Source organism: Coffea arabica, chromosome 7c, assembly GCF_036785885.1.
Source record: "Coffea arabica cultivar ET-39 chromosome 7c, Coffea Arabica ET-39 HiFi, whole genome shotgun sequence".
In the NCBI taxonomy this organism is placed as follows: Eukaryota; Viridiplantae; Streptophyta; class Magnoliopsida; order Gentianales; family Rubiaceae; genus Coffea; species Coffea arabica.
The window spans coordinates 5,162,512-5,184,951 of NC_092322.1; the positions used below are offsets into that span (position 1 = coordinate 5,162,512).

At 37.8% G+C, this 22,440-nt stretch overlaps 2 protein-coding genes across 2 annotated transcripts; both read left to right on the forward strand.

Moving 5' to 3' along the window:
* The first annotated feature begins 5,373 nt into the window (after window positions 1–5,373).
* On the forward strand, window positions 5,374–7,614 carry LOC113698671 (1-aminocyclopropane-1-carboxylate synthase 3). Its single transcript, XM_027218561.2, has 4 exons — window positions 5,374–5,737; window positions 5,874–6,005; window positions 6,107–6,267; window positions 6,428–7,614. The coding sequence occupies exons 1-4, from the start codon at window positions 5,591–5,593 to the stop codon at window positions 7,401–7,403; spliced, it is 1,416 nt and encodes a 471-aa protein (XP_027074362.1). The 5' UTR covers window positions 5,374–5,590; the 3' UTR covers window positions 7,404–7,614.
* A 9,011-nt stretch (window positions 7,615–16,625) lies between these two features.
* LOC113698947 (transcription factor MYB87-like) lies at window positions 16,626–18,261 on the forward strand. Its single transcript, XM_027218923.2, has 3 exons — window positions 16,626–16,899; window positions 17,074–17,203; window positions 17,324–18,261. The coding sequence occupies exons 1-3, from the start codon at window positions 16,764–16,766 to the stop codon at window positions 18,081–18,083; spliced, it is 1,026 nt and encodes a 341-aa protein (XP_027074724.2). The 5' UTR covers window positions 16,626–16,763; the 3' UTR covers window positions 18,084–18,261.
* Window positions 18,262–22,440: the final 4,179 nt, after the last annotated feature.

Here is a 22,440-nt window from a genome sequence, read left to right on the forward strand (position 1 = left end):
CGTGAAACATACATAGAGTGTTTTTTTTTTGGGTCAACCAATAATATAGGTTCACTAAGAAAAAAGCAAACTCCTCGAGTCAAAATAGAATTGTTGTTTAAACTCTCTTTTAAACTCCATTTGAATTCTTAATCAGTCTTGTGAAAGCAATCGCATATATTCAACGCAACGTGCAACTTCAAGCTTTGAACTTTCTTCAGTCAACAAGAAAAACAGTGGGAAAACAAAGAATAAAAAGAAAATGGATATGTCAATACTTCCTTACCAAACTTAAGGAGCAAGATTTGTCAACGATGGATTATGGTCTTATCTCCCACCGTTGCTCCTTGTAGCTTTCAGAGTGTATACCACATCCACATGTATGCAGCATTGACTCTGCGGCCTATATGTGCCAGGAGTTTTCAGGAACTGTCATCTCCTAAACCTAAAGCCTTGACGCTTTAGAAAAAATAAGGAATGCGAAGTTGCTATAGATATTGCTGGAGTTTGAAGTCTTGACTACTGAAATATCGAGTTTCCTTGCACGACTTTAATTGAAGTCAACCATTTGATCCAGAACTTGAAATTGTTTACTGAGGAGTCAGTCAGGACAGCTTTGAGTTTCACTCTTGACAGCATGCCGTTTACGTGTCCATGTTTCAACTGTGATATACTATAGTCGAAATTTGAGGTCTCACCTAAAAATGAAAAAAAAATTGTATTTAGGTGTAATTTTCGTTGACCTTGGGATTTTATCTTATGTCTCAACGTTGCCGGCTTTCATAAATACACAACATGCATCTATCAAGAACAAGTGCTGATTGAGTTCAAAGATGAACGGCCTTGGGCTTTTTTTTGGTGGGGGGGCGCCGGCGAGAGAGAGAGAGAGACAGGAGCTGATGCACTAGGGTCCTAAATAAGGAGGGTCGGCCGGGGGCCTACACCATTGAAGAGGGGGATGAGGAAGCAAACGGTCCTATGACTAGTTGATAGTGTCTCCTCTCCTCTGGGTAAGTCTGGGGAAGGAATGGGACTTAATGTGCTTGTCATGTTGGCTGTCACCCTGGTTTTAGGCCTCTATGGTCCTTACCTATGCCCTTTCGAGGTATGGGGTGGGGGCACTTAAACAAGGCTTTCACATGCCCTAATCACCCTTCTCCTACTACAAACCACGTGGTCCCCCTTCAATCATTTTTTTCTTATCATTTTGAGGGGCTAAGAATCCAATATATTCCCCCAAAATTATGGCCCTTAATCCCCTATATAAAAAAGAAAATATTAATAATCTTTCCCAATATAAGTCAGTCCAGTGAAGGAGAGTTGGATTTCACGGTTTATATCCCCTTTCCTATATTAATCTTTCCATTAGTTTGTAATAAACATGTCAGTCTAGAGTCGAGATAAGGATATGTGTTCATACGAAAAATAAACACAGGACCCTTCATCCAAAGGTAATGAACTTATTTCCTATTTAATCAACTATGAGAAATCTTTTGCCTATTATTGTCAGCACAAAGATGTTCTTAAATGTACCCAACCTTGAAAATTACTATAAACAAAGTACCTATATATATATATATATATATATATATACAGAATGTATTTTTTTGGGTTGTGGGGAAGAAAAATGTGGCAAATCAGAGCATGGGAACTTCTACATATACTTGATAAGCACTGTGAGCCGGTGGGTGGTCCAGAAGCATTATGTTGTTGGTTGAATTAATTTTGTCAAGAGTGGAAAATTTGATTGAAGTTTTGCTCGCTCTGATCGAAACACGATTTGAACAAGTTGCGCAGGAGGTTGGCTGCACGATTACCACTTCGTCCTCTTCCTCTGAGAGAAGATCATACGACGCCCAAAACCAGGAAGCATGCGTTTTTTCTCGTTCCACAATACAAATTTTTTAATGCATTTTGATTTGTTGAGTTTGTTAAATTTTGTGTATTAGTGAATTAATAATTATTGAATATTTTAAGGAAACAAAAAAAACTAAAACGTGATATTTATTAATATAATAAAAAGTGGAACAGAGAGCGGCACAGAGTGTGGGACAGAAGATCCGTTGCGCCAAAAGAGTCGGTCATTTTCTTGACAAAATCGAACGATTGCGTGGCAAACTGATCCGTAACATTTGTATAACCCGTAAAGATATCTCAGGATGGGCACCTGTGACAATTTCATGTCAGGTGTATAACGATATAGACGGATGCCTCTTTTTCGACCGCCTTCAAACTTTGTCTTCTACTCGTGCATGTCATTTTATCAGCAGAATTTTCCACGACCGGGTGAAATTATATTGTTCGACCTGTCATTTCTTGCCCCAGGGTGAATCTTAACGTAATAGTTCAATCAATCAATCAATGAGGTCTCGCCGATTGAGAGACCAAATTTTCATCATGTTTGAGTAGGACCATAGCAACCTTAGATGCAAGTATTAGATTAAGCTTATTTTGTTCTTTCAATTCGCTTCAGGAAGTGAAAACTTGTATGCCATGTCTCATGGGAGCTGGGGTTTGGGCAAACCATCCAAATTCTTTTCCAGTTGAGACGATAACAGAAATCACTTCGACAGCCCATGAGTGGTTTATGTGCTTCCCAGTCCTTAACCGTTTAAAACAAAATGTTGGTGGAACATAATGGAATAGGAAACTCTTTAACTGCCCAAAATTTGAAATTGTTTTACATATATACATACATACTAATAAGTATTTAATAATACGAGATTGCAGATTATACTTTTGGAACGGAATCAAATCTCGGAAGCAAAATATTAATCTCAATTTAAACTCAACATGTCTCCATTTTTTTTTTTTCCCTACCAACCACCAAATTTAGGTTCGAACTCTTAAGCCCACGTTCTCGCTCGGATATGTTGAGCCAACCCTGGTAATTAAGCCAATCGTGTCTTGAATGAATGAATTCAATTCATGACAAAAAGTCAAAATTTGGTACAATGGGACCCTTTTTCCAAACGAGTAAACCAATCTGCAGAGTCAAAATTGCTGGCAAAAACCAAATGTGCATATTAATTGTATATCACCACCTTGTTAATTAAAATTTGTCTAAAAGTCCTCAAATTAATTCATTGTAACATCCCGACTTTTTCACCGTCGGGATGTAGCAACGTTGTTATCTTGAACTGCTCTGGGGTTACGACACCATGATGTGCTTGCTATTCATTCTATTCATTGGGCTCGTAATTTGACCGGTCAGCGGTTCCGTCTCAAAAATGCAAAGGTCTATGGTACGGCTGGTGGCGGGGTTGGTGTGGAACGTGACTTTTTCGTCAAGCAACTTAGGGGAGTATCCAAATCCCAGTCTCCAGCTAAATGTCAGACTAAAAAAAAAAAAAAAAAAAAGAGAAATCAGACAATTGCTGAAACCACGATGGGCTGTCCCTCAACTTTTTCTTCTCTGAAGAGAAGAATTATGAAGAGAAGAACCACCGGCTCTTGGGCCAGTGGCCACCACCAAACCCTTAAGACTTTGGTGAAAAAATCTTATCTCCTGTCAAAATATCACTCTTATAATTTTGTTTCAAATCTAAACGGGTGCGTGGTACATTTGTCTGATCTGACAGTGATTCTGTTTCCGTTGATTCCTCGTAGGTTCAGTTGAAATTTCTCCTAATTAAAGTAGAAATAGGAATAAGGATGACAATTGACAAAAAAAAAAAACGAGAGAAGAATTCTTTCGTGCATGCGCCAAAAAAGACATGAAAAAGGCCTCTAAATCTGGGAGGGCCAAGTCACCGCAGGTCACCCATGACCTACCATGATGCCAATAACAATATCTTTTTCTTTTTTTCGTTGTTCGAAATTTGTGGAATTATAGAGATCCCAGGTCACTTTTGATCACTTTTTTTTTTTTTTTTAACCTAAACGAGGCTGTCTTATGACTTCAATCGAACTCCGAAATGATTTTAAGTATAATTTTTTTTTTCACCCAAGTCTTCAATGTGATTATGGTATAACCAGTAACCACCATCATCGCTTTAGCCTCTGAGTCGTAAATCAGTTGGCCAATACAAACGGCGCACTTAGGTTATTGGTGACGGATTCTAGGAACAATTTCCTCGGTCGAAAGTTTCCGGTCGGTGCGGTTTTCTCGTTTCTGTTTTTTCACCCCACATTACAGTCTTTTGTTACAGCCAATCTACCGTGCCCTTCTGGAAACCTCGGTCAAGTTATTGGGACTGAATCACGTGATTGTCGAAGTTACTATTTTTATACAACTCAAAACCAGGTGGCACATTTTCCACCCTTGATCGCCAATGTGTAAATTTATTTTATCTCTTTTCTCCACACGCAATGGCACGGAGAGTGTTTCTTTTCTCGCTGGCTGCCCCCGGGCACAGTTTAGTGGATAACGTGGGTTGAGGAGGGCAGAGGAATGAAGTGGTAACTCAGCTTTTCGTATTAGCTTCAATTTTCTCCCCTCCCCTCCCCTCCTCTCGATATTTGTTCAGGTGGACTTCTTCGTTAATAATAGACCATTAATATTGATCACAAATTTTAACAACCAAATCGTGGTGATTAAATCAGGGAGTAATTCTTTTTTTTTTTTTTCTTCAAAAAAAATTTTTGCATCTGTTGATATACGGGTGTAGACTGGAGACTGTACACGGAGAATGAGTGGCCGACATGGAAGTAAGAGATGGGCCATTGCGGTCGGGGAACATGTGGACCATGGCTTGGTTAAAGGTCCAATTTTCGGTGGGCTTTGTTTCCTCATGTCATTATGTCCTGAGATTTGTGTCGGTCTGGCTTTGAGTTTCTCGGCAAATCACAAGCTTTTCTCTATATGTATCCGTCTAAAATCTAATACCACACCATTTTATCAAATTTTCATAATAACTTTTTTAGATTCCAAGCAATTTTTTTTTTTTTTTAGATTCCAAGCAATTGAAATCATCTGAGTTTGGCCGAGATGGCATAATGTTTACCTCAGAGAATCGGCACCAAATTCAAATTGCATCTCTCTCTCTCTCGCCCCCTGGCAGTAATTAAGAAGGAAAGCATCAAGAAAAGTAAATGAGTCAAACGTTAAAAAATATTTTTTTAAAAAAAAATTCCGAAATAGATATGCCTGCTGGAGATTGCTGTACACTCACTTCCACTGATTTTGCTACGCATATCTGACGCGGCACAGTTGAAGTCTTGAAAGAGGATGTATTGATGTTTTAGTAGCCGGAAAAGCGCGTGGATTTAGCACACATTGCGTGTTCGTACTCAAAAAAAATTTCATAAATGAGCAAAATCGGTGGAGAAACTAATTACAAGAAAGAAAAAAAAAAACCCAGAAGATTGGAGAAAAATATTGGTCTATGCTGACCTTGGCAGCCAAAACTTCTATATATATGCATAGAGAATATGCCAGATAGCAACATACCTGCCCATTGCCCAAAACCCACTCCATCGACGACTTCCACTTTTCTCCTCCTTCCACTTTTCCACTGAATCCCAATTCTCTTCTCTTCCGTCTCTCCTTTTTGCTGGCTACAGAATTTCCTGCTAGTTTTTGGCTGCTTCTTCTCTTTTTGCCTTTTGGCTCGCACGATTTTTCGAGGCTAACTTTTCCAAACAAAACCAGAAATACAGAGTAATTAAAATGAAGCTGCTATCTAGGAAAGCCACGTGCAATTCCCACGGCCAAGATTCATCGTACTTCCTGGGATGGCAGGAGTATGAGAAGAACCCATACGATGAGGTTCGCAATCCGACAGGCATTATTCAGATGGGTCTTGCGGAGAGTCAGGTTTGTCAACAAAATTTTTTTTCCCCTTTTTCAACTCTTTTACTTCCACATATGCATGTGATGGTTTTTTTTTTGGGGGTTAAATTTCGACTGTCATTCTTCTTTTATCTCATACCGTCACTATTACTTTTGGCAGCTCTCATTTGATCTGCTGGAGTCATGGCTGGCTGAAAATCCAGATGCCAGTGGCTTCACGAGAAACGGGGAGTCCATTTTCAGAGAACTAGCTCTTTTCCAAGATTATCACGGCCTTCCCGCTTTCAAGAAGGTTCGTTGTGCCTAAGAAAACGATAATTTATGAATTACCGTCACAAATTTATTTAAGTACTATGCTCTGCTGGCTCTATCTCTTATGGATGTTCAATGCAGGCGTTGGCCGAATTCATGGAAGAAATTAGAGGAAACAAAGTCACATTTGATCCCAGAAACCTAGTCCTAACTGCAGGAGCAACTTCGGCTAACGAGACCCTCGCGTTCTGCTTAGCTGAACCAGGCGAAGCATTCCTCCTTCCAACTCCATACTATCCAGGGTACGCACGCATACATGCAGCGCCATGCTACCCCGTATTTTTTTTTTCTCTTTTTTTTTTTTTGTACACGATATAACGCACACGGTATATAAACACTCACTCTTATATGATATCACGTTGCCGGACCGGGTCTAATGATGAAACCGCATGAATAATGCAGATTTGATAGAGATCTCAAGTGGAGAACCGGAGTTGAAATCGTTCCAATTCAATGCACGAGCTCAAACGGCTTTCGAATTACCGAATCTGCCCTTGAGGATGCTTATCAACTTGCTCGCAAGCAGAACCTCAGAGTCAAGGGCGTCCTGGTCACTAACCCTTCCAATCCACTGGGAACGGCTGTGAGCCGTCCGGAATTAAATCTTCTACTTAGCTTCATTTCTGCCAAGAACATTCATCTCATTAGCGACGAAATCTATTCTGGCACAGTTTTTAGCTCGCCAAGCTTCGTTAGTGTCATGGAGGTTTTACTAGAAAGAAATCTCGCCAACACTCAAGTTTGGAACAGAGTTCATTTAGTATATAGTCTTTCCAAAGATCTGGGACTTCCCGGTTTTCGAGTTGGAGCGATTTACTCCAACAACAACACAGTCGTAGCTGCAGCCACAAAAATGTCGAGCTTCGGATTAGTTTCTTCCCAGACTCAGTATTTGCTATCCGCCATGCTCGCCGACAAGAAATTCACAAAGCATTACATTTTTGAGAATCAAGTACGCCTTCAGAAGCGGCACGCAATGCTCGTTAGAGGACTGAAGAATGCTGGAATCAGCTGCCTTGATAGCAATGCCGGATTATTCTGCTGGGTGGATATGAGGCATCTTTTGACCTCCAAAAGTTTTGACGCGGAGATGGAGCTTTGGAAGAAGATAGTATATCAAGTCGGGCTTAACATCTCCCCGGGATCCTCATGCCACTGTGCCGAACCCGGCTGGTTTCGTGTGTGCTTCGCCAACATGTCGGAAGAAACGCTAGACCTGGCAATGCAAAGGATAAAGGATTTTGTGGTATCAACGGCCACCAAATCCTCCAACACCGGTCGGAGTCATCATCTTTCCAGCAAGTATTCAGCCCGAAAGTCTCTCAGCAAATGGGTTTTTCGGTTATCGTTTCATCATGACAGTGAAAACGAACGATAGTCCTAGTGTGAACGTATCGAATAGTTGACTTTTTTTTTTTAACTATTATTCTTTTTTTTTTCCTCAATATTTAGATGTTGAGTTCCAAATTTTGTACTATTATTTCATGCAAAGAGAGTGCACTCGGTCCATGTGGATTAGAAGTGGTTGATTTCTGCTCTATTATTTTGTAAAATCTCATTTGTGAGGACTTCCACGATATCTTCTTGAATTGTTCAAACCATCACTAATACAATAATGTACGTATCACATGATCAGATTCGGGATTACATATTTAATTGTATGTTCTTTGACGCCCTTTTTTCTGCATGAGTTTTTCCTTCTTAGAAGTAAGTATGCATGGCATTATCAAACTCAATATTGCAACGTCCTAAAAATTAAAACCCAAATGAATACGATTAACTATCAAGTTAACATGCCACTGTAGTACTGTGTCAACTACTTAGACTGCATGTAATGCCTACACTTGATTACATTGGAATTTGGGAATGCTTCATGGTAGCGGCGGGATTACCGGCAAGATCCTGGTAGAACGATGCCGACATTAGACTTGCATTGGCCGGTTTCCTAAACAGATATATAACTGATATTTCCCCCCACCCCCACCCCCACCCCAATGGATTTTTTTTTTTTAGAAATGGAATACTGTATAAGACGACGTTTTAGCCGTATGAGCAGCTTTCTTGATACGGGTCAGAAATGGAATGAGTCACAACAATGAATTCGTTCTCCACCTAGTGTTTTGGGGCAGGGTAGCGACACAAGTCATTTTTTCCTAACATATATCGAATCGCTACAGTATTTTTTTTTATAAAAAATCTAGAAAAATGCAATCCAAACACAATCTAAGTTTTCTAACGCTTTTAATCTTGGACACACAGATAAGAAAAAGGACTAAACACAAAGGAAAAGAAAAAAGTTTAAAAAGAAAATGATCATCCATATACCGTCACTAACTACGTAATTGGTAGAGTTTCCTGCAAGAAATTTTCATGTTTAAATCTTTTGAAAATTTTGAATGTATTATCATCATCGTCATCATTATTATTATTATTAAGAGAGGTGTGAGATTTAAAAAGTGAGAGAGAGAGAGAAGAAAATTTTGAACACCTCTAAATTTTGGAGTTTCAATTGTAGCACTAGACTAAGAGTCCATTTGGATCGGAGTTTTTGGAAGTTTTTATTAAAAAAATGCTATAATGATATGATGTACGTGAGATAAAAAAATAATTTAAGCATATGTTATTTTAAAAAATTTTCTTGAAAAGCTTGCAATCTAACGAGGACCTAAAGCACATCATGTACCCCATTTGTCCTTAAATGATAGACTTGGGCAATTGAAAAATGAAATGATCAAATTTTCATATACTTGGCTAGATATACGGATCCTTTTTCTCCTTCCAACTGCAATAATAACAAAGGGTAGTATTTGAAAATTTTACTGTTATTTATAGATATGCTAGAAAATTATCTAAAAATTTCTAAGCCAAAAGACTTTGGTGCTATATATTTCAATAACGCCATTGTCTTTCTAAAACAACAAAGTGACATTTTCCTCATCCTATCGTTTGTTGTTGCATTTGTCTAAAGATGGAGTAGCACTAACATACCAACTAGTGTAGTCATCCTAGGCTCTGATCATGGTACCTGCATGTGAAGCCTTGATTTCTATTATTGTTTTCCCGGAATGTTGCATGAGAAATTGGTCCATGTGAGGGTATTGGTGGCCAAGGAAAAGAGTTAAACATTACTGAGTAAAAATAAACACACTAGAATTTTGGTCCGTTTCCATGTTCTTCTTGACTGCTAACATGTGGCCTACAATCTGCTAGGTTATGCAGTAGAATTCGGAGAGCTGAGATGCTCCTTAAGATTCTGGGGCTGTACTATTATATTAACTTTAGGTTACGGATCATTGCTATTTTCGACTATGACTAATCCCATTCTGCATTCTTTCCCGTAGCGATGATTCCGGCTGCTCCTATCAACGTCGAGAATTTTCAGTTCCAAAATATAAACAAACCTCGTTGTATGATTATTTTGTGGTCATTTTGGGCTTTGAGGTGGAACACAAAAGAATTTTTACTGATTATGTATTTACTTGCTGAAATGAAGGAGACATGTATAGTAAAAATAGTTTACTAAAACCAATACTAAGTCACACATGGAATTGTATGCCCAAGTTCCAAGTCTAATTTCATAGAAAAAAAAATATGTTACATTTCAAAACTGATTGACAATGAGTAAATTCGCCCATAATCTTATTAACGTAGCTGAAATTTCTTGAGAAATAGATGTAGCAAATTTTGTCCCTCAACACTATTGTTGCCTCAGCATGAGAACAAAACATCAGCTTGCTCAGCCTCCAACCCTTCATATATAAAAAAAACTTCCATCTGGACTAAGTATTCAATATTGTATTACTTGGAGTAATTTCGACAAATAAAATTGTAAGTAACTTGAGCATACTTCAACACGAATTATCCAAAACACTCATCAAGTAGTGAGATTGCATAAACTTTCGGAAAACCTAGCAAGATAGCATTATTAGAATTGGCAGCTAAACCATGCATTCACAAGTTATGCTGTCCAAGACAATAAACTTTCTAAATAGTTTACAAACGAGCTATGAAAAAGACTGTAAGCAAAGATCGGAATTGAGATGCCTTTCTAACTTTAAGAGAATGAATATCACAAATTCCAAATTGGACTCACGAGCTTAGTCCCTTCGGACCAAGCAATGCATTTATTCTTTTACTATCAGAAATTTTTGTTAAAAGTACAATGATTTGCAGGGGAAGCAGATCATGCTTTCTTGAGCATGGTATTTACATAAAGATTCGACAGTGACCCTTGAAAACTTCGTGCGTATTGTAAAACTTTCTTTCTAATGGTAAGTAACAACAGGGAAAAGCTAAAACTTGGAAAAACTTTTCAAGACAGAACCTTGAACATCTTTCACCTTAGCTGATCCAAAGTCAATAAGCACGCAGTTGAATAGATTTGTTTGTATGTCGACATGGAAGACAATAGCAGACAGGAATATTTTTGACTGAGGCTATTGTTTCCTGCAACCTAGACACTCGGCAACGTATAGCTACTGTTAATATTCCGAATGACAAGCTATCGACTAAACCCTACCCCAAAGTCGAGCTGGCCACAAGAAACTTGTTGTTACACATACGTATCGTGATTGTTAAAATTCTCAACCTTTACAGCAGTTGCCTCTTATTGTTCAAATTAACATACTTTCATGTCATAATATTCAAGGATTCGATGGAAAAACCAAAGAAAAGAATCTTCCAAAATTCAACTGCGTACAACCTTGACCATGGGAGCAACGTTGGTTCATGAGTTGAAGGCAAGACAAGACCATTTATGTAAATGTGGGATGGAGTGTCATGTGGGTTTCACATGAAATCATCGATCAAGGCACATGGAGAGTAACAGAGAACATCTGCAGTATTCTTTCTTTTTTTTTTTTTGAGAGAAAGCGTGTGAGTTAAAGAGTTGAAGGTAGGGTTTATCCGCGTGCTCTCAGCTATGGAGCCAGGTGAGCCTGTGTGAGGTGGTGCCATGGCTATTCCTTGCTTGTGTCCTTAGCGATATCAATAACTCGCTATTAGTATTACTCACCAACATTGACGTGAACATGAATGGCCAATTGAACGTGACCCCTTGTCTCAGGAGTACGAAACCGTGCCCCACAGCCCATACCATGGATTTTTCAATAACACGGACCCTCGTCCATCTCGAACAGATTGTTCCAGTCTCAGCAGTTTTTGTCTCGATTCTCAATGATTGAATGGACTGATGGACCTAAATTACTGTTACTTTATCAGCAAAATTGTAATCAAAAGGGGGAGAAGGAAAAAAAAAAGGGTATCGCCTCTTCCCTTCAAACCTCCTCTTGCATTTTCTATTACAGGGGTACTTCTAGATGCATTGAGCACAAGGATATTTTGGTAAACCATGCATGGACTCTCATTTTTTTTTTTTTTCAACAGCCTGAATCAGACTTTTGTTGTTTTATAAACCTAATCCCAGAATTAACCTCAAAAGCCGGCAACTCTTGAGGCAATCCCAGGGACTTATATCCCAACCCAAACCCAACCCCAACCCCGATGTGGGACAAATGTACCTATAGGGGGGACCTGCTGCTAAGTGGGATACTACCACCCAATCATGGACTCTCATTGATATTAAATGATATGGTACTTTTACGTCGGCAAATTAAGATGCATTCGGAAATGTAACAGCACTTGTGTAACAAAATATCAATGGATTGATCAACCATATATTACTCTTCCAAGTAGCCTTGTGTACTCTGGTGTTTTGCGGATTGTTTACATTTGCTATTGCATGGGCGGTAAAAGTTGAGACTAAAGAATCTTGACATACTACTTACGCAATAAATATTAGCAAACGGAGAAATGATCTGTATCACTTAAAATTTGTCAACTAAACAAGGGGAAAATAATCTCCCATGCGGACTGACGTGGAAAGATGATGCGGAATTTTCTCAATTTAAGCCATCCAACTCACTTAATTGATCTAACATCTTACTGTTTCTTTCTAAACCCTGGCTATTGCCCAGCCACCACCTCCAAGAAACAGGAAACTTTAAATTTTTTTTAAAAAAAAAGAAAAAAAAAAGGGTGGTGCATCTTATTCTTATATAAAGACATGAAAAGGCATCATTGACTAATGACGGCAAACATCTGAGCGCATGGCATGGATATCAGCAATGCTGTAGCATTCTTCACTCTTTCGATGGAGAAATTAAAGATTCTAGTTTATGCGTGTTTTAACACGAATGTATATCCTTGTACCAAGTCCCGACGGATCTGTTCCCCCAAGAAACAGAGAAGAAGGAAATTTAAAAAGAAAAAAAAGGGACACAGGAGGTAACATAATGCGTGACGAGGGAGTTAATTTCCACATTGTGAAGGCAACAAAGTCGTCCGCATCGTGTGCATAGGAGTCAAATTGAAGGTCGGAAGCTTTCCCGTCCAGACCGGCTAAAATCAGTGACGGGGGATTTCCCTTGTCCAGGACGAAAATTTCAATGTCATGTTGTCAACCATAAATTGGGCTTTGGACGAGTGCTTATTGTCAATGAAGACGTACACATTACTCCTATATGATTGGGGTCCATTATAGTTCTCTATAGATGTAGCCTACTATTTCACATGTAGATGATCAAAATCTGGAAACGCCCATGCATGTTTCTTTAAACATACAATAGAATAAAATCGGCTAGAAAGGTTACCATCAACTCTCAAGACGATTAGGAACCAAATATGAGTTGCAGTCTTTTTCTTTTTCTTTTTCTTTTTCTTCTAAGTTTAAATTTAGAATTAATCTTATATATACTGTCATTATATATATTATTATAGTTGAATGCATAACTAATATATAAAATTTATATTTTAAATTTAAATTAAAACTAATTATTATATATCAAACGGACGGTGATATATGTATACACTGTCAGTACATAAAATATTGATCTTAAATTTAATAGAAGCAGCTTTTAAGGAAAATGACTGCCTATGGAACAGATAAATCACCAACGATAGTATGTTAAATTCCTAAAGCCCAAGTGACACTGAATGAGTCCATCAGGCAGATTTTCGGGCCTATGTCGTTTCGTAAATTTGGGCCAAGACTCCAAGTGTATTTCAACTGTTAGTAACCCAGTTTATGCATGATTGGCCCCGCTAAAATGGCCCAATCCAATGAGGATTCGAAGGAGATAGGGTAATGCACCAGTGAAATTAAAGAATAGGAAATGAGTAAAATGAGAAGTTAATCTATTGGATTAACTTTGTATACACTGACAATGTAATAATGTATTACGCTATCAGTTTTGGATGTATGTTATATGTGTATGATTTGAATTTTAAATTTAAATTTATAATATGTGGTATAATCTAAGTATGTTAGTGTAAAAAAGAATTTTTAAACTAAGTAATGATCACTTATCTTTTGGGTTACTAATTAAATGAGAATAAAATGCGGATTGAGAAAGTTTTCTTTCTTTTTTTCTTTTCCAAGGTAATGATGATGATGGTTGAAAGTATAGTTGCCAGGTTCCCCCTAGCCTCGAATAAACTAAAAGTGTCAAAAGGGGTGATTCGGAAATTAATGTTGAGATACGTTTGGGCGGGACATAATGGATAGTTGATACAATTGACTTAACTCATTTATACCCATTCAATAAATGGGTCAATATGATTCAACCCATTTAAATGCTATATCCAATTATTCGTTTATGACTCAGTTGAAATTCTAATTTTTTTTTTAAAAAAATTTTGCATGCTATTTGATAAAAAATAATGATATTTTATTATTATTCGATTAATTCAAATTTATATGCTTAACACCCACTAAAAATTAAGTTTAAATATAAATTATTTTTAAATTGATATAAATGGATGAGTCAAATAAATCCACTATCCACTAATTAAATGGGTTTAATTGAGTACTCATTTAGACCCATTCAAAACTTATTGCATATCCAAATTTACTTATTAGTGAACGGAATTGAATGAATCAACATAATTTGATTATAATTGACACCTCAGAGGTCTGGATATTCTCAAGGCAATGGATGGATGCACTTTTGGCATCACTTTTTTAGACTTATTAGTTGATGATGATCTTTTAATTGATAAATTACTCATATTCTCAATCATCTCACTGTAAAGGAGTAGTATTATTTGTCGGGAAAGACTATCAAAAGACTCTTTGGGAAAGAGTAGGGCCAGGTTTACGCGAGAAGACAGAATCCGGGGGAGATGAACACTGCGATGAGAGGAAGCGGGAGTCTAGCAAATTGAGCACCAAACATCCCAACTAAGACCCGACTACGGCTGCAGATCAAATGTAACGTTTCAAGAAGTCAAAAGGATGGCATTAATTTAACATTTACTTTAACAAAAGGGTGTTGAATTTATTGCGATTGCAGCACTATATTTACTTGTTGTTTACCAGTAAATGAAGTAGACGATTAATCAAGAGATTCACACGAAGTTTTCAACGCGGAAAAATAGAAAAGTTGTCATTGGTAGGGCTGTAGGCCACCAACATAAAATTTCCACTCACTGTCTTTTCCAGGGAAACCACACATTATTGACTCCTTTCTGGAGGACCTTTCTCATTTTGCGTCTGAATGTCACAAACTCTTCCTTGTGATCTTCCAACCCTCCACCACCCCCCCCCCCCGGCCCCCAAAGGCGCCGCCCCAGGAAAAAAAAAATCCCAAAAATCACTTAAAAACTACTCCGGCATCTCCTGTTCAACTAATTGATATCATAAGCACATAAGAACACAAGATCTTTTTGTGTTAGCTAGCTGCATGCAAGAACTCGCAGCTGTAAAAATTAGGATAGATTTCAAGGATGCCCGAAATTATGCGCTATACCATGTTGAGGAATACGAAAACCTACCTGTAATGTGTCAAACAATACAAATACTACTGCTAACTAAGAGAACTTTATGTATGTGTGCAAATTTCAAAAGGTTACCTGTGTGTTCGCGATACTACTAGATGTTCTAAATTATGGCACGTGAAACAATATAGTGTCTGGTACAGGCACTTAGCAGAAAAATTCAGCAGGACAAGACAGCTCTATTTACTGACCAAAACAAAAGAAAATAAAGGTTGTGGAAATTTGGGTATAGTTGTCTCTCTTTGAAGCTGAACCTTCTGGGGAAAGTTCCTATTTCCACCATAATCTTCGAGATATCAGCGCTTGTTGGCTAATGGTGGTGTTCGATAATTGCATCACATACAGCTAAAACAAATGCTTTTTCTATTTTTGCAACACGAAGTTTTCGAATTAAAATCTAAATTCGGGGATCCCATTTCCACAGGCTGCAAGGGTGAAAAAGATCAATTTGGATACGGCATGAAAGACACAGTCAAAATCCCTGTCCTCCATTAGTGAGATTTGAGGCTGTTGCGCTCTGTGATAGGGGGTTTGTCGCGGGTCAACAGTAGTATTAGTAATTAGTTGAAACTTGTCCATTTTCTCCAACAAGTTTCAAACCTTGTGCCACTTATAAAATCGTCATCATAATCAAGATTTGTCAAAAATATATTCACTTGGGGAGACTTTGCTTGATATTAAAGGTGTTGAAAACTCTGGCATCTACGAAAGTGCCATAGCTGTCCTTCCTATGAACTTCTCTATCGCAAGCATAAATTATCAAGTCATGAGACCCACAAGCAAAATGGTAATGACTTTAAGGCGCAGAAAAATATAAGTTCTTCACTTAGTAATTCTAAACATAAACAAAGCTTAGGTAAAAGATATCAAAATACTTGTGATCAACTGATCTCATCATGAAATATTCTGCACTTGGATGTATGACACATGTGGTAAGTGTTAACAGCATGTACGCGACCGACCGCAATTCTTCTAGCGCGTCATTTGTTCTAAAACGCCCAAAAACCATGCCGCCGTTTCTGTGATCTCATCATCGTCGGAAACAGTGAAATCTTGGGTTTTCCTTTTCTCAACATATATGCTTGGATTAAATGCCCAGCTTTGCCATGGAAAGCAGGCTGCAAACTGCTAAGTCGCCAAGTTGTTGTCCATCTGGTGGCGTCTGAATTCCATCCCCTTGTCGTCTTGTGGTCGTAGCCAATAATGTATTTATCTATTATTAAATGCTTAATATCGACAACGTAAAATTGAGCCGATAAAATGATGTCCCTCCGCCAATTTTTAGATACTACTATCCTTAAGCTCGATTGATTATAGTTTTCAGGTTGATGAGATGATAGGTGAAGTGTGATGCAGCAGGGTCAGCAGTATTGTGCTTTTCCGGGTCTCCACCGAAACAGTAGAGAAATTAGCCAGGCAAATGTCAAATGAACGATCAGGATCAAGCTGGTACGTACTATGTGTTAAATAAGATAGGGAGAGAGATGGTGACAGTTAGCGTGTACGTTTGTGCGTGTCCGAGAGTGTGTTGTTTGGAGGTTTTATAGATGGAGACAGTCAAGATGAATGTCTGAATTATATGCATGATGATAGAGAGAGATTCTGGACTAAGAAAGACAATAAGAAAACTTCCCAAGTCTCCTCCTCTGGCATTCAAATTCCTCTATTATTTTATGCAGAAAGCAGTTTCATCTTTTCCCCATTCCTCCTTTTTTGAATTCAGGGGCTCATTCCATCCTATGTCTCTCCTTCTCCAGCTATTATATTCACCCCCCTTTCTCTAGCCTACCCAGCACTATATAATTACTTAAAAACGTACAGCTGCAACCATCACCAATAGTGGGAAGCTTTGCAACAAAAGATCATCAGAGCATATAATAATTTCTCCATCATAAAACTGAATATGGGTAGAGCTCCTTGCTGTGACAAAGCCAACGTCAAGAGAGGACCGTGGTCGCCAGAAGAAGATGCAAAACTCAAAGCCTACATCGAACAGTACGGCACTGGCGGCAACTGGATTGCCTTGCCACAGAAAATAGGTAATTGGGCTAATACTTTTTGAGTTTTGACTAATTCGTGCTCTCACTTTCCTTTTTCTTTTTTAACAGAATAAAATGATTAAGAAAGAAAAAAGTAAATTGATAACACGGGCGTAATTCTAACTGATAATGTTTTTGAGCTGAGCTAAAAAATGAGTCGGTGGCATGTTATAGGTCTAAGGAGATGTGGAAAGAGTTGTCGGCTCAGATGGTTGAATTATCTGCGGCCAAATATCAAGCATGGTGGATTTTCAGAGGAAGAGGATAGCATCATTTGCAGCCTCTATATGAATATCGGAAGCAGGTAATCTAACTTAACCAACAACCATTAAAAATATAGGGCTCGTCGTGATCTCCATATACTTTTCCTTCGCAACTCATAAACTCAGAGATTGAGAGTGTCAAATTTTTGGCGATCTTCAAGGTGGTCTATTATCGCGGCACAGTTGCCTGGAAGGACAGACAATGATATCAAGAACTACTGGAATACAAAGCTGAAGAAAAAGTTGCTCGGCAAGCAACGTAAGGATCAAAGGACTCGAGCAGCCAGCTCTCTCAGGCAAGAAATGAATAGGAAAAAAGAGAATTTCATGACTACAGAAGCCATACATGTGCTACACTCTCATCAGCTGCAGCAACCACTGGCCTTTCCTGCAGTTATTCCACAGCAACAAGCACATGATGTGGAGGACCAGGCGGTCATCATAGCAGGAAAGTTGTCTGCCGATGATCAACAAGCAAATGGGAACAGCTTTAACAATCACAACAGTTTATACTCTTGTGACATTTCCTTTGGTGAAGGACAGGCATGTGAAAATCCCCTCAGCATGGCTTCATGCTCACAACAGTGTTCGCCAAGCAGCTATTATCCCATTCACGGGGTAATTGCAAACAGCAATATTCCATGCTATAGCAGCTTCCTTTTTCATGAGCTTAATGGGATGGAATACATTAATAATTTCCATCAGTCGGATACTTTACAAAGTTTTTCGGGAACGGATACGGTTAATAGAAGCACAATCACCGGCACTTCACCTGAAAGTACAAGCTGGGGAGATACAAACTCTCTTGTTTATTCTCCTATCGTGTCCTGCTACGAAATCTGCCAACAACCTATCCAGCAAAGCTGCACACTTGAAAAATCCAGCTACTTCAGGATGCAACAAGAAACTGTACTTCAATAATAACAAAAAATATATTTATCTTGGCCACAGTCAAAGAGGAGGGGCTAGTGTTCCAGCATAATTCCCCTCTGAACTTGGATTCGTTAATTTTGTATTGCTTTATAACTTTGATATTGACTCAGCACGTAGAGAGACTCTTCATTGCTGCTAGAAATATGCACTTGTTTATTCTCTTCCATTTTTACCATTTATGTTCGGAATTAGACTTCTAGTTGATGGATAGATGCTGAATTAATACACTCCTCTCATACCTTCACCATTTACGTTTGGAATTACATTTGTTTGTTATCTACATTATTAGGGCGGGTGAAAGTATATGCATCTTTCACAGAACACCTCAGAATCATCCATGAAAAGGCAGCACTGATTGTTGAAGTTAGAAAGGTGCTTACAGTTTTTTGGCTACAAGTCAATGGCTTTAGCATGTAGGGTATCCAGAACTGGCGGCAAGCTCTTAGTGCTTTCTTAATTACTGTTTTTAAATAAGAAGAGCTGTTGCAGCACTTGGCACAACACCATATGATGTTAGTGGAATTAACAAAATTAAATTGCATGGAAATGACGAATCAGGGCTGTTTTGTCGGCTGTAATGGTATCACATCAAGGAAGCCTATCCATATCGAGTATTTCTTCCATATTTTCCCCTTTTGGATTTTTGCCATTTGGCATAATGGTTTTTTATCGATACTAATAGCCACTTTTGAGTTTTATATGTTAATTTCAAGCAAATTGTATCTTCCTATTTTGGACTACGGCTAGTGTATAGATTTCACACAGTCGAAAAGAAACTTTTTTATTTTGTTCAACAAATTCAATACTCCATTCTATGCATGCCAAGATAAGATAAACTATATATCCCCAACTCAAACATTATCCCATGGTTAGTCTTACTGGTGTGCATATGATTGTTAATTGAGTAACACATGACATAATCAGTGGTATCGAATACATATATACATATATTCATATACATATATATATATATAAAGAGAGAGTAAATAATTAAGATACGTTTATCAATTCTTATATGCACTTTTTTGTAATTTTGTTTAAACAGAAGAAAGGTGAAATTTAAGAAACTCGATGAACATAAGGGGATTAAAAAACTCAGAATCTCTACGTTCCGAGATTTCAATATTAATCACTAGACATTCTCGTATATACTTGAATCACTCTATACATGTACAATTAGCATAAACCTTGAGACCCTGGACCATTATACAGTACATATCTTGAAAATGAAATCATGAGCTCCAAAGACCATTTACTCAACTCCTTCGACTAAAAGTTCATGTATGTAAGGCTTTGTCCTTATTTCTCAAGTTTAGAGGGATATCTTCACAAATTTCGTTAGATTTAATGTAAAGTTGGAGGCAAATTAATGACGTATAATACAACGACATAGGATGTACATAAAAGAGTCCAAAAAATAGATGATAATTGGTGATGTAAACTACATTAACTTTTCTTTTCTGCTTTCTTTTGTGCTCATCTAGTTATTTATATATTTCCCGATGAAGAATTATTAGTTGGGGAACCAAAATGCACCTTTTCTATGCTTAATTCAGTTTGATCTGGTAAAAAGAATTCTAGAAACATGTTGTTTCATTTATCTAAATTAATTCCCGTCTTAGAAAAGTGCAGGCTTGGCTATGGAATACCAGACAACCAGTAACCTCATCGGAAATTAATTAGGGTAACGAAGTAACTCAACCACTAATAATAAAGGAAAATTTTGGTTTCACGATATTTAAGAACAAGATATTTGACATTAATAGATCAAGAAAAATGAACTAAAAAGAGATGAAACAGGGGTTGTGGGACACAGTGAGGGACGTACACATCGAGTGGCATCAAAATGAGTGGAATATGAAGTCAAAAAAGCAGATAGAGGGGCTGCGGCACAAAGCTTAAAAAAGGTTGACCATTTCATCATGAATTGGCTATGAATTCTAGCATGATAGTCTTCTAAGTTTTGAGTTACCATATTCTAATCCAATGCAAAGAAATAACTCAAAACAATGAAAATGGATCCATCTCCATCTTAAGAAGAAGTGTACTTGTTCTTGCTATTCAAAGTGTGTTGTGTACTTTGATCATTGATGCTGATAGATACCGGAAACAAATCATTTTTGTACAGGACTCCGACGTCGGCACAACTCGAAATGTCAAAACTGGCACTGTTATTATTATTATTATTACCATTTATTTTAAGCACAGCGCTGTATCGTCAGTTTTCCCTGATCATGAAAATCCGTACTTAGCAATTTTTTTTTCCCCCTTTTGAGAAAGGGTCAGTAGTTCGTCGATCGATTTCGGTGATATCTTGCTAGCTAAGCTGTGTTCTATAACTAATCACGTGATGGTGTCATTGAGGCAGCCATGGAATCAAGTTCGAACAAAATCACTCCCAATAAATGTAAATAGAAACAGATAAAATTTAACCAAAATTGACGTCAAATCATTGCCAAAATCTTTGTCGACCAAATGAGCAGCTAGTTAAGGTCGGCTGCTCATAAGTCATCTGGGTCTTCGGTCAATAATAATAATAATAAAGGGGTTTTGGTTGCCAGTCAAGCTGAGAAAAAACTAGCTGACTAATTAATCTTTTTTTCCTTTTGGACAAAGATGGTGGTTGGGAACGTGGCGATCGTTGCGGCGCCACATCCTGCCTGGCGCTGATGCTTGTGTGACATGCTCGCTTGCTCTTTTGGACAAAGATGGTGGTTCTTTCCTCTTGCAATCACTCGCTTACATTTTTCATTTTTTTTCTTTCAGTCGGTGTGCTTCTCCAGTTTACTGCAGTGGATAAATTACTTCCTGAATCATGAGAAAAAGCTGCCTGAAATCGGTTGGCAATCAAGCAGGAACATTTCCATTAAAGGTACACCAGTTTCCCACTCTTTGACGGCCTTTAAAGTGCTTCTCTTGACAACACAAATGAAAGCAAATTGGCCCTGCGGTAATGAATAGATACAGGGAAAATAAATTCGTCTCCTGAAAAATGTAAAACCAATTTCTTGTTTGGAGTTCCGAACTCCGTCCCCATCACGGTAATTATTCCCAGCCTTTGCAGATAACCCTCTGCTTTCTTACAAAAATCATGAGTCCATGGAATAACGGATAATTAGTATGTTGATGTTCACCTAATAATGATAATAATAATCAAGTGTATAAAAATAGAGGCAGAGTTTTTTTTTTTTTTTTTTTTAATTCAAGTACAAAAAAGCGGAAGGGAAAAGGGGAAAAATGGATGTTTGAGTGTCGAATCCGGACATTATGATTATGTAGTTAATGCTCCTCTCAACTGAGTTGGATCTTGGGAATTGGTTTCGAATCCTACATTAGTGCGACTGGGCTGGCACAAAATGTAGGATACAGAACCACCCCGGGTGGTTCACTTCTACTGACCAGTGACTACTGAGAATGTCGAAGATGGTGTGCTACTGTTCATGTCATTGGGTTTCGGAAAAACATGTAAAATTTGGCAAAGTCAGAAGCAGTAGTGTGAATTGGGCATGGAAGATGCAAAGGAAAGACTGATGAGATTGAAGTGGAGGAGATTAGAAGACGAGAGCACTAAAATTCCCGTGTATGGAGCACAATATTAAAGAATGAAGGGAAATGGAATTATTAAAACATGAAATGACTAACGAGTGTCTTGGGGTCACTCTTAAAAATAATTTTGAATTATTAATTTTTTTTCTAATTCGGGAAAGTATTTAAATGTAAGAGAAAAATAAATATGAATGTGTGTATTTAGATAGCAGATTAAGTGTTGTAATGAGTAGGCTGATTGAAAAAAACCCGAACTGAAACAATAAGTATGAAATTTATCCCCGTGATTGAGGCATTAAGATGGTGACAGCCACTCCAAACATCACTTTCTCCCATATCTTTACTCCTTTATACCAAATCAAAAAGTATAATATGCTATTGGATAAAAGATCCCTTTTATATATATATATATATATTTATTTATTTATTTATTTGGACCAAATTCGAAGAGTCATACCCAGGTCTTTATATTACATGACCTCCTGGCTCGAGTTTTCCTGACGGAACAAAGACAGGAAAACAGGGGGAGGAGAATTTTTTTTTTTTTTATATATATATATATATACATATATAAAAATGTGTATTGGGATCTTTTTTGTCCCCCACAAACCAAATTCCTGCCCAATTTAAAATAGATCTCCACAAATAACGTAATATAACTTTGCTGGAGGATGGTAAAGCAGGTTGTAATTTGGTCACTGTCAAATCAACAATACAGTCATAGCAAGTTGGATTGGTTATTAGTAGTACTAAACTAGCCACTAATTATTGTTTAATTCTCTCAAGTTACTAGTCATTT

What these genes read in the sequence shown, in the direction of transcription:
- LOC113698671 (XM_027218561.2), top strand. Translation starts at nt 5,591, where the DNA reads ATGAAGCTGCTATCTAGGAAAGCCACGTGCAATTCCCACGGCCAAGAT. An exon ending in TGGGTCTTGCGGAGAGTCAG is followed by an intron (nt 5,738 to 5,873) that starts GTTTGTCAACAA and finishes TACTTTTGGCAG; the next exon opens with CTCTCATTTGATCTGCTGGA. An exon ending in CCAACTCCATACTATCCAGG is followed by an intron (nt 6,268 to 6,427) that starts GTACGCACGCAT and finishes TGAATAATGCAG; the next exon opens with ATTTGATAGAGATCTCAAGT.
- LOC113698947 (XM_027218923.2), top strand. Translation starts at nt 16,764, where the DNA reads ATGGGTAGAGCTCCTTGCTGTGACAAAGCCAACGTCAAGAGAGGACCG. An exon ending in TGCCTTGCCACAGAAAATAG is followed by an intron (nt 16,900 to 17,073) that starts GTAATTGGGCTA and finishes GGCATGTTATAG; the next exon opens with GTCTAAGGAGATGTGGAAAG. An exon ending in TATATGAATATCGGAAGCAG is followed by an intron (nt 17,204 to 17,323) that starts GTAATCTAACTT and finishes GCGATCTTCAAG; the next exon opens with GTGGTCTATTATCGCGGCAC.